General features: G+C 42.1%; 1 protein-coding gene across 1 annotated transcript; it reads right to left on the minus strand.

Moving 5' to 3' along the window:
• Nucleotides 1-11,313: 11,313 nt before the first annotated feature.
• LOC308379616 (putative nuclease HARBI1) lies at nucleotides 11,314-12,318 on the minus strand (the record flags this gene model as incomplete). The annotated part of the gene is made up of 1 exon (XM_080856831.1): nucleotides 11,314-12,318. One exon carries the CDS (start codon nucleotides 12,316-12,318, stop codon nucleotides 11,314-11,316), a length of 1,005 nt encoding a protein of 334 aa, XP_080712957.1.
• Nucleotides 12,319-12,769: the final 451 nt, after the last annotated feature.

The following is a 12,769-nucleotide window of genomic DNA, read 5'->3' on the forward strand; positions in this document are numbered from 1 at the left end:
GTACACTTCACATGGAATGACTCAAAGCAGACATTTGCTTTTGAAAATATTGACGTTAAAACAGAAAATAATTTGCCAGAGCTTAATTGCGTCCATCTGCAACCCGTATAGGAGGTGAGATAAGCAGAACTGCTCTCAGAGGAAGAGGGAGTGAGAAGATGAGTTTCCCTGAGCAGCAGCCAGGGGAAGCTACTGAGCCAATCCCGGGGGAAGCGAATGTGGTGAAAGGCTCCTTGAAAACGAGGAAAACGAGTTTCCCTGAGCAGCAGCCAGGGGGAGCTGATGAGAAAGCCCAGATTAAAGGAGTACCTGGATCAGAGGAGCTGAGACACATGTCTTTACCTGCGGAGGGGGTAGATCTGGAGTCTGCTCCCTTCTCCAAGCCGAGGGAGCAACAGCCAGATGAACCAGAGAAGCCTGAGAGGTGATCCCATACACTCACATCTGCCTTTTGATGCATGTAGATACAGGTCTGAGGTGATCCCACACACTCACATCTGCCTTTTGATGCATGTAGATACAGGTCTGAGGTGATCCCACACACTCACATCTGCCTTTTGATGCATGTAGATACAGGTCTGAGGTGATCCCACACACTCACATCTGCCTTTTGATGCATGTAGATGCACGTCTGAGGTGATCCCACACACTCACATCTGCCTTTTGATGCATGTAGATACAGGTCTGAGGTGATCCCACACACTCACATCTGCCTTTTGATGCATGTAGATACAGGTCTGAGGTGATCACACACACTCACATCTGCCTGTTGATGCATGTAGATACAGGTCTGAGGTGATCCCACACACTCACATCTGCCTTTTGATGCATACAGGTCTGTGCTGTTACAGTTTGACACGTAGGTTTATACAGCATACACATAGGAGTCAGACTGTAATCAGACAATATGGAGGTTGAATGTTGATTGAGCACTATGTAGTTTTGTGTTTCAGGTAAGATCACCCTGAGACAAGCCTTCACAGCACGGCATCGCCAATAATATCACCAAAACACGCCAGTTAGCATGTTGGCAAACAATTAGTGTAAACTGGGCTGTTGGTTGTTTGGAAGGTTTTAGGCTTTGGTCTTTAGGTAGTCATCTCCCTAGTATTTGACCAAAACCCCTTACTGCTGTTTTAAATTCCTTTGACCTGACCTTTAAGTACCTTTGACCTCAAATTGGCAAACTTTCGGATGAATTAAGGTAGAGAGCATTTTTAGTGGTCTGGTTTCTAAAGGTAGAACACCTTCCCCATTCCCCCAGAAAATCATCCAAATTCAGAGTCTCAAAAATCCTCTTGTGTCTTGTGGTCATAGGACACGAAAAGAAAGGCCACCTTCACCTGTGTCCAGTGTGATGTCCATGACGAGTGTGATGTCCATGATGAGTGACAGTTCAAAGGGCACGCCAAAGGATTTCAAAGAACAGGAGAAGGTCGCAGAGTAAGTCAATCCTCACCTCACTGCAAAGAGGAGCAAATTCACTAGACTAGTTACAGTGCATGAAATGCCCTGCACTATCCTAGGCTTCTTATACTGTTCTTTTTACAGTGCATGAAATGCCCTGTATTGTTATTCCTACGTTTCTTATACTTATTCGTATTACAGTGCATGATATACCCTCTATCGTATTTGGTGTCTTCTTATTCTTCTTCATCTCATTATTACAGTACATTTATATTTAGTCATTTAGCAAACACTCTTGTCCAAAGCTATGTACAAGGGAGAGAATAGTCAAGCTACAAGCATTAGAACCCTGGTGTAACAATAAATACTACTTTAAATAAGAAATGAAAAAACAAAATAGAAAATAAAAATAAGTGCAGGAATATAATCGCTGTAAATTCAAGTTAAGCAATAGTCAAATTGCCAGTTTAGGAAGGGAGGCTTTGAAGAGTTGGGTCTTCAAAAGCTTCTTGAAGGTAGAGAGGGACACCCCTGCTCTGGTAGTGCTAAGCAGTTCGTTCCACCAATATGGAACTACAAATGAGAATAGTCTGGATTGCCTTCTTGCACAGATGGCAGAGCCAAACAACGCTCACTAGACGAGTGCAGCATCCTGGGTGTAACATTTTCCCTTACAAGAGCATTTAGGTAGGTGTTAGCTGACCCAGCCAGCACTCTGTAGGCAAGCATAAATGACTTGAACTTAATGCGAGCAGCTCCAGGCAGCCAGTAGAGCTCAAAGAGTAGCGGGGTGACGTGTGCCCTATTCGGTTGGTTGAACACCAGACGCGCTGCCGTGTTCTGGAGCATCTGAACCCAGTTTCACCACGCAAGCCGGCAAGCCTGTGAAGAGTGCGTTGCAGTAGTCAAGGCGGGAACTCACCAAGGTTTGCACCAGCAGCTGGGTGGGTTAGGTACGGCCTTATTTTGCAGATGTTGAATAGCGCAAAGCGGCACGAACTGGTGGCAGAGGTGATGTGGTCCATGAGAGTCAGTTGGTCATCAATAATGACCCAGAGGTTTTTTTGCTGTTTTGGATGGAACAAGAGATACGGAGTCAATATTGATATTCATGTTGTGGTGGATGACCTGTTTGGCTGGAAAGACCATCAGTTCCGTTTAGGCCAGATTCAGCTGAAGGTGGTGATTTTTTTTCCATGTGGATATAACAGCAAGACAGTCCGAGATCAGCCCCAAGACAGTGATTAAGTAAGGAAGGAAAGACAGAAACAGTTGAGTATCATCAGCATAACAGTTATAGGAAAATCTATGCAGGCGGATGATAGGGCCCAACGAGTTGGTGTAAATGGCAAAGAGAAGTGGTCTCATCATTGAGCCTTGGGGCACCCCTGTGGTGAGGTTGTGAGGTACAGACAGCTGACCTTGCCATGAAATGTTAAACAAGCGCCCAGTGAGGTACTATTCAAACCAGGAGAGCGCCTTGCCAGGAATGCCCATACTTGACAGTATGGACAGAAGGAAGCGGTTGTTGACTGTATCAAATGCAACAGATAAGTCAAGCAGGACAAGAGCTGAGGATTGAGCTGCTGCTCTAGCTGTTTTTAAGGCCTCCGTCATAAACAACAGGGCTGTTTCGCTGGAGTGACCGCTTTTGAATCCAGACTGGTTTGGATCGAGGATATTGTTACTTGACAGGAACTCTGTGACCTGTTTGGAAGCTGCCCTCTCAATGGTTTTAGATAGGAGCATGAGAATGAGACCAGTCGATAGTTTTCCACCTGAGTGGGATCAAGAGATGGCCTCTTGAGCAGCGTCGTTACCCGAGCCACTTTGAAAAGAGAGGGAAATTATGCAGAATTAAATGAAGCATTAATCACCTCTGTGATTGCCGGTAAGACGGCAGGCGTTATGGCTTGAAGGATGCTGGATGGGATGGGGTCCAGCGGGACTGTAGTTGGACAGCTACCTGTTAGAATTTAGGAGACCTCACCTTCAGTGAGAGGGATAAAAGAAGGAAACAATGAGCCATTGACGGTTGTTGTTTCCCGATGGCTGCCACTTTCTCTGTGAAAAAGGAGTCTTCTTAGCAGCAAAGATGCTGGATGAGAAGGAGGACAGAAGTGCCTGGTAGCTTGCAAGATCGTCCGGTGCTGCAGATTTGTGCCACTTTCTCTCAGCTGCTCTGAGATTGGAGCGCTGCGTTCGGAGGGCATCACTCAGCCATAAAGAGACTGGGGAGATCGAGCAGGTCTGTTGGAAAGTGGACACAATCTGTCCAGGCAAGAGATGAGCTCATGAAATGTCCTGTATTGTAATTCCTAGGCTTCTTATTGTTATTCCTAGGCTTGTTCTTCTTCTTCTTCTTCTTATTCTTGTTACCTTTTTCTGCGATTAATTCAGCCCGAACCGCTTAACGTAGAAACTTCATTCAAACTTTGTCGCGTAGGTCTTGTGAACGACACTTATGCTATGTATTTTTCACTTTTCTAAACTTTATACTTTTAAGATATTAAAGAAAAACGAATATAAATTTCTCCCATTGACTTACATTGGGCCATTATGACATCATAATAGGGTCTTTAAACTGGCTTGCACCTGTGCTTTACTGACACCTGTGCCAAATCAAAGGAACCTCTTCTCTCTCTGTCCCTCTCAATTTAACTGTAACTAGGAACATTAAGACACCATCCATTCTCTATTTTTTTTTTTCTCCATCTCTCCATCTTTCTCTCTCAGTCAACTTTCTCTCGAACTCAATCTCTCTTCTTCACTCCATTTTTATCTCCTTTTTTCAATATTTTCACTCTCTCTTTATCTCTTCATCCAGAGCCACTCGTGTTCACTCTTCTTTCCTTCTTCCACTCTTCTTTCCTTTCTTATTTTCTTCTTCCATTTTTGTTTCCTTCTTCCACTCTTCTTGCCTTTCTTTTTTCCTTCATCCACTCTTCTTTCCTTCTTCCACTTTTCTTTCCTTTCTTCACTCTTCTTTCTTTTCTTCTTTCCTTCTTTCACTCTTCTTTCCTTTCTTCTTTCCTTCTTCCACTCTTCTCTCCTTTCTTCACTCTTCTTTCCTTTTGTCTTTCCTTCTTCCACTCTTCTTTCCTTTCTTCTTTCCTTCTTTCACTCTTCTTTCTTTTCTTCTTCCTTTCTTAACCTTTGCATTTCATGCACTGGTATTTCCTTCAGGAAATGCATTTTCTAGTTCTTCTTCTTATTCTTCTTTGTATTATTCTTATTATTATTCTTTCTTACTATTATTCTTATCGTTGAAACTTCTTCTAACTTTGGCGGAAAGGCCTTGTTAAGGACACTTATGCATTCAGCATTCTGTTTAGTTTGGTACATGTGGAGATGTTAGACATAAGGGTGTAAGGGTGGCAGGGTGCAGGGTTCTTTCCTTACATTACTTCCCCTCTTCACTCACTCTTTTTCTCATTATCCACAGCCACTTACTCTGCCATTACTCTGTCCATCAATTTCTATTCTTTTTTCAACTTTTTTGTCAGCCTTCTTTGACTTTACAGTCCTCTTTCCTTCCTCACACTCCATCTCTCTGCTTCGTTCAATTTTCTCTCAATTCAATTCAATTCAATATTTTTTTTATATAGCGACATAACAATACAATTGTCTCAAGGCGCTTTAAAGAGCCCAGTGCCCTAACCCCCTTAGTGCAAGCACAATGGCAACAGGGGCAAGAAAAAACTCCCTGTTAGGCAGGAAGGATCCTTAACAGGACCACGGCACATAAGGGGGGACCCATCTGCTTGAGGTCAGCCGGGTGGAGATAGAAAGGGGGGGATGGGGAGGGTTGTGTGGCAGAAGGAGAAGGGAAACAACAAATGTTGTACACAGCAGACATTTGGTAGGTGTACATAATATATATACAGACATCCAGTGGTGTGTACATGATACACACAAGACCAGTCTAGTGGGTATATACTGTGCTCATAGGGTTACTGTTACAGGGGTAAGGGATGTAGGGACAGAGAAACATTTCAGTGGTTGCAATAATGTATATTGTTTATAAATGCTAGCATAAGGTATGGGGTATAGTAAGTGTCATGAAAATAACCCTTAACCTAGAACTGTATTCATTACCTCAGAATTGAGACTCACACACCCGAGAATATTATTAAATACAGACATTTACTCAGGGCCCCAGAGGAGGACTTGCATGAATCGCTTCAAGCAAGGCACTAACCTCTCCTACAAAATGTCTGCTCTTTATTGAAATTAATATTCACATATTCACAAATGAAGACACTCCCCAGATCTTTTGTTCATACTTTTAGCTCCATAAAGGGTCTCTTGCTTCTCTCTGTACCAGGCACTAAGGCAATAAATTAAGTTACTATAAACATTCATGAAATCTCTAAGTTAACATCCACAGTGGCCTGTTTCTCATACCAGGCACAAACTTCTTTCTCAACAGAACAAAGAAACACATGGAAAATCTATTTCACAAACTTAAACACAACATGATAAAATTATAAAGCATATTTTCTTCACATTTCCCTCCTGTTTATCATCTCCTTCAGCTTTCTGCATAGACATCATTACACTAAAGAATCATATTCTTGAAGAGACAGCAGGGCATCAATTCCTGTGACAACATTACATTCTGCATAGAATCACGTACTAGACTAGAAATGAGAACTTTAATACATGTAGAAATACACATCATACATATACAAGGAAGTATAAAGATTGCAACAATAGTTAACAGACCTTTCAACACAATTTGCAACCATGTACAGAAGTGAGCCAACTGAAAACTGAGACAACATTTGATAATATTGACATAAAGCATCGTTTTTCTGTGATGGACGTTTTTCTCAGGCAACTTTGGTGAATCAAACTTTCGCGAATCAAACTTTCGCGAATCAACTTTCGCGAATCAAACAGGTAGACTCTCTAGTAGTATCTGCCGTAGACTCTGCAGTATCGAGCGTATTGAAAATAGGGCCAAGTGATAACGAGGTGTGACTTTTTCCACTACAATGTTTTTGGGATGCAAATATATCACTCTTTTGAACACATAATGTTTTGGGAAGAAAAACTTTTTATTTTGCTGGGTCTAGCAAACCTGCCGGACTACTTTCGGTTTGACCAAAACTGGACGAGAACTCTGCTCACAGGACGCTGTCGGGGGTAAGTGATGCATGATTGCATGACACTGGTGACGGGGAAGCCATACATATTCATGTCTTAAAAACCGAACTATCCCTTTAACATAGCAGGGCAACCCAATCAATGAGCATTCCCCCTAAACATTTACCCCCCAACTAAACTGACCTAGCTTCTGACCGAGCCCAAGAACCGGGGATCAGTGAACAATGATAAATGTACACTCACCAATACCGTCAGATGCCAGCTATCCCGACCATAGTCGATGCAGCCTTAATCAGCGGCGGTGCCCGCCGGCCCAGACTCCCGTCACCGGAACCTAAAGCCCAGCGCGGAAGCGCTCTCAATGGGGAAAGCTTTTGCTCTTGTAACTAGTTGCCCGACTATGAAAAACCCACGACTACACCACACAAAACAAAACCGATCGGGTATTGCGTTGAGATCGAAGTTTACAATTCCCCTTACAATAAATGCCTTAAATTAACGTTACCACTTAGACAGTGCAGATCTTCCCATACAACCAGGCGAGTAAACAGCAGGCCTAATCCACGCCTACAACTCCATTCACAAAAACCCCTCGCCAGTTACCACTAGACCTACTCACCTCACGTCACCACAGAACGTAGGATAGTCTAGAGTTATTCACCGCACGTCGCCATCACAGCCAACATGGGACTTTACACTGCATACAGCAGACATTTTAAACCCTGCATCAAGCAGACCCTTTTAACACTGCATGAAGCAGACCATTTTAACCCTGCATCAAGCAGACAATTTGAACCCTGCATCAAGCAGACAATTTGAACACTGCATCAAGCAGATAATTTGAACACTGCATCAAGCAGACAATTTTAACACTGCATCAAGCAGACCATTTTAACCCTGCATCAAGCAGACAATTTGAACACTGCATCAAGCAGACAATTTTAACACTGCATCAAGCAGACAATTTAAACACTGCTTAAAGCAGACTATTTCCGGATCCTACAAATCGGCACGAGCCCCCACATGTCACGGTTACTTGGCTCACAGTAGCCATGACATAGGGAAGACACGACACCGTCGGGCAACGTTTAACAATTATAACATTTATTTACCAATAAATACAAAAGTCAGTAAGTGAGAAGGTCGGTAAAATAAGGTGTCATGTACGTCAGTAATGTTGACTATGTGTAATGCATAAAGTAAAGGTAAGGGGAATGCTGCAGCCAGCCTTCCAGCGTCAGGCCAGAGCAGAAATGAGTCTTCCTCTGAGGTTCCCAGGACACAGCTATATAGTGACGGTCATCACATGGAGCCCCGCCCCTCATTAACAACAGCTGTTAATCTCCAGTTCCTCCTACAGGTTGAAGGGAGAATAACAGGAGACATGAACACATAAAAACCACAGAGCCTTGTGTATAAGAGCACCACATAGGCAGTGGGAGGAAGCGCCGTAACCCCTGACGGCATGGCAGAGCCGGGGCGTCACACATAGCAACACATTACTTGCTGACTACAAATGACCATGAGTCTGTTACGTTAAAATGACCGGACTTCTTGCGGAATGAGTGAATTAGAAGCACAAAACCCATTGCCAAGGACAGCTGTCATTATCTTTTCGCAGCGGTCTGTTAGCAGGAAATAATGTAGGGTAGAACGTTGGGATGGCCCATTCAAATCAACAGTTCTTTTTGGAACATTCTGAACAGCCGTATAATAAATAGACAGAAGTTTAGCTTTCAGCAGGGAAACCCACGTGGTGGATCGTCTGAGGCTCCCTGTATTGCAAGGATGGCAGTTTTGCAGGGGTCGAAAGAAGCACAGTTCCCTTTTTATCACCTCTGGTCTAAACATGCTCTTGTACATATGCAGACTAAGTGGCACCTAAGTTACACACACGCACAGAAAAGAATATATTAATACAAGGTCGCCATATTCGCCACATGCGCCGTATGCTGTACCCCCCATGTCCTCACTTCTCTTTGCTGCCACAGCACCCTCACTCACTTCTCTAATCTCAGATGAGCTGGAACAACCTGACACATAAAAGAAAAAAACTATCCTATTATTGTAAGCCATCACAGTGGAAGTAATTTGTCTTTCATCCATTTTTATGTCAATTGTTTTATGTCAGAACATCAGCTCAATATCCCAGTGTGTACTACATACGGACAAGCTATATCACATCTATTATACATTTTATGTAGTAGTGATGTCCTATACCTTGTTCCTGATTTCATTGTGATAAGCTTTTCTACAGCATAAAAGCTGTACAAGCTTAAAATGTAACATCACAGCATATTACTAGTTGGCTGTCGAATAATCTGCTGAATACCATTTCAATATGAGGTTTTCAATATTCAATGATGACCTTGCTATTGATTGTATTTAGCTACTGTTGTTACCATAAGCTTACAGCTCAAAACAAAAGAGGGATTTGAAATACTAGTAGAGACGAACGAAGAATAATAAGAAGTGAGTTTTTGTTTTACTACACATGTTATATATCTAAATCTGATCAGTTTAGTAAGTGATGAGGCTGAGTCAACCAACCAACTCCAGACGAACTCCTTAGACTCACATTACCTCAGTCAATGTAGATAGCTAGCAAGTTAGCTGCCAAACTGGTCATGGAAATTGAGATGACGATACAAATTTTAAGACACTTCTTCTGAAAAACAGAAAACACAGCCGATTACCCACGTCGTTTATTTGTACAAATAATAGCGCTCACCCACAGACGCGGGTGCTTCCTTCGTAGGTTGCGAAAGTCACAAATTGACCGCCATTTCAACAAGTGAGGTAACGTGAAAATTATCTTTACTGAACTTCCCTCAAAGACCAATTATTAAATGTTACATATCTATGCAAATAAAAGTGTCATGGGTTTACAATCCATTCAAACATCACTGATCTAGCTATGACTTTTGTCTATGTCTACGATGAGGCTGGTGCTAGTTGTAAACCAACACTTCTAAGTGACCGCCATACGAAGACCTAACTGGCGAATCAGCTAATCAGAAAAAACAGGAGGATACTTATATTTCTATTTTGAATACGTTTTTTATTTTTGAATTCTCAAACAGTAATGGTTACTGTCATACAAACATGATTAGTCGTCGTCATTGGTGCACAAAACTACGGTATCATCCAGTGAGAACGTAGACGTGTCTGATTTATAGCCTTAACTGCAAGAGACACTGTAATCTTCAGGGGCCAGTATTTCAAAACTTGTAATCCAGATCAGAATGATCCGGATAACCAAATCCCCCTGTTCTCATCCACGGATTAACCTGATCTCTCCCCGTATTTCAAAACCTTGCCAGATTGGATCAGAGTGATCCTGATACCAGCAGATTGGGATGTCCAAATCCGTCCCACCCCCTGGATCACAGACAGGAAACAGGAAATGGAGCGAACATTTGACCAGCAAAATGAGAAGCTAGCTCAACTATTGTCTCTAAATTAAAGTATAATCTTGGTCAGTGTTGATGCGTCCTTACACTAGATGAAAGGCAATTATTATATTGAGTGAACCAATATAACCAATATAACCAATCATCACAAAGTTGAAAAAAGAGCTCGGCGATCTCAAATAAAGCCGAGTCCGCGCTAATGCGAGCTAACGCTGCTCCATTGACTCCTGTGTTAAGGAGCTAACAAGCTAGTAAATAGGCTAGCGTCTGTATGTCACGGTCCATTTGAATGCATTTACTAGCAAGGCATTGTGTGTAGATTTCAAAATGTGTTGTACATATCTTTCTAGGAAACAGTTGTCAACAAGGGACAGCCCTAAAACCTTAATATTTGTTTTTCTTTACAGATGTTTGTGGAAAGAGAAGACAGGCAGTTAACATAGACCTGCTCCAAATGGCATTTACCTTTCGAGCTTTGGCTATGAAAATCAATTGTGTGTGCTGAATGCATGTTAATAAATACATTTGACTGATTTTCAGTGGAGGCTTTTATCAGTGGGTATAACTTAACAAAAAAAACTGTTACTTAAATAAGGCATTCATATTCAAACTTTCACTGTGTTTTCTGAAAAAGAAAACGAAAATAAATACTGATCAAACAACAAAAAACTTTGGGAGAAGTTACACTTAAACTTTTCAAACCTTTACATGTAATCTCCCTCAAATCCACCTCTGAGGTGGGATCAGGGTGATCCTGATTTTTAGGATCAAACTGATCCAGATTTCCCACTTAAATTTTGAAATACTCAACAGCAGTGTTTAATCCAGATCAAAGGCAGGAGTGGATTCCCAAATCTGAATCTGAATCTTCAGGATCAGATTTGCTTTAAAATACCCGTTTTAAGGATCTGATCAGGATTTAATCCAATCAAGGAGGATTAATCCTGTTGGATCATTTTGAAATACCGGCCCCTGGGCCCAGTATTTTTCAGAAGTAATCCAGTGGGATTTCGGATAACGGATTGGATCAAATCTTGAAAATGGGTTGCTCAAAACAAAAGATGGATTCAGAAAGAAGATCAGATCACGTAATCCGATTTTACATTTGATCTGGATCAAACCTTCCTTTTGTGTTGTTCAAAACTTTGAAGTTGGTTTGGGATACATTTGATCCAAAAAAACAAGATTATCCTGATCCCACCAGAAGGGTGGATTCAGTTGTGATTTTCTGAATTTTCTGAGAAAATGAATGATGACAAAATCAGTTTTTTGGCAAATGATATACATTTATTCATATTTCGGATGAATTAAAATCATAAAAATGATAATCAAAATGATAATGATACATTTGTACACAAAAATTGTACACAGTTATTCCAAGTTAAAAGTAGTTTCGTACCATTCCCTCTCTTATAGCATGTCCAGTGTGTCCCTCACTAGGTAGGACCATTCGTGGCTGTTCTGGGTCTACATCAGGCTCAGGTCCATCATGAGCGTCACTGGCATCGCAAGGGACATGACGCCTGGTGGCGATGTTATGCAGAACAATACAGGCCAGAATTATGTTGCATGCCACCTTAGGTTCTACTCGCAGGTAGTTAAGACAGGCAAACCGCTCAATGGCACATCTTGTTTTGCAATGTGCAATGTTGAAGCGTGCTTGCTCAGGTGTATTTGCAACCGGAAAAGGGGTCATTAGCCATGGAAAAGTGGGTAAGCGCTGGTCTCCCAATATAATACCATTTGGCCGGTTTGTTTGGAGCTCTCTGTATAGTGCACTCTGTCTTAGAATGCGTGCATCATGGACAGACCCTGGCCATTTTACAACACAGTTGGTGATGATGAGGTCGGCGTTGCCCACAAGTTGTACGTTGATGCTGAGCCTCCCCTTCCGATTTACATACTCCCACTCCCTCTCACGAGGTGCTTGGATATGCACATGTGTACAATCGATAACTCCAATCGTGTTAGGCATGTTCCCCATGTGAAAAAACTTGTACTTAGTCTGAGCAATCTGGTCATCCTTTGGAAAGGAAACAAATTGATTGATCAGACTGCCCAGTGCCATAGCCACAACCTTCACCACATTACTCACAGTGGATTTGTTCACTCCCATATAGTCTCCTATTACTTGGTAGAAAGTCCCACATGCGTAAAAGCGCAGCGCAATTAAGCACTGTTCCTCCACGGACAAAGCATGACTCCTTCGGGTTTTGTGTTGGAGTGTTGGTCTAATCAGGTCTGAAATGTACTTGATGTCATCTCTCCCAAAGCGAAAACGTGCATACAGTTCATCTGAAGTGTATTGCTCAAGTGGTTTGGCACGCTCAGCGTACACCCTAGCAGGATGCCTTCTCCTATGGTACCGATGAACAATAACCGCCATCTGGATACCTCTGTAGGTTAAGAGAAATGTGTGCGAAACATGATGTGTTTAAGTGGTCAAACCAATTAACCAGCAACAAGCTAATTACTAGAAGCCTAATTGATCACAGGCCAAAGCAATAATGCCCAAGGCGTTAAGAGAAATGTGTGCGAAACATGGTGTGTTTAAGTGGTCAAACCAATTAACCATCAACAAGCTAATTACTAAAAGCCTAATTGATCACAGGCCAAAGCAATAATGCCCAAGGCGTTAAGAGAAATGTGTGCAAAACATGATGTGTTCAAACCAATTAACCAGCAACGAGCTAATTACTAGAAGCCTAATTGATCACAGGCCAAAGCAATAATGCCCAAGGCTTATAAGATCAGTGGAGAAATCATGGAGACCAAGGAGAAAACATGGAGTCAAAAGGGCCTAATTTCACTGTGGCAGAAACGTGCGCACTACTGGA

The sequence above is a fragment of the Sprattus sprattus genome, assembly GCF_963457725.1.
Source record: "Sprattus sprattus genome assembly, chromosome: 18".
In the NCBI taxonomy this organism is placed as follows: Eukaryota; Metazoa; Chordata; class Actinopteri; order Clupeiformes; family Clupeidae; genus Sprattus; species Sprattus sprattus.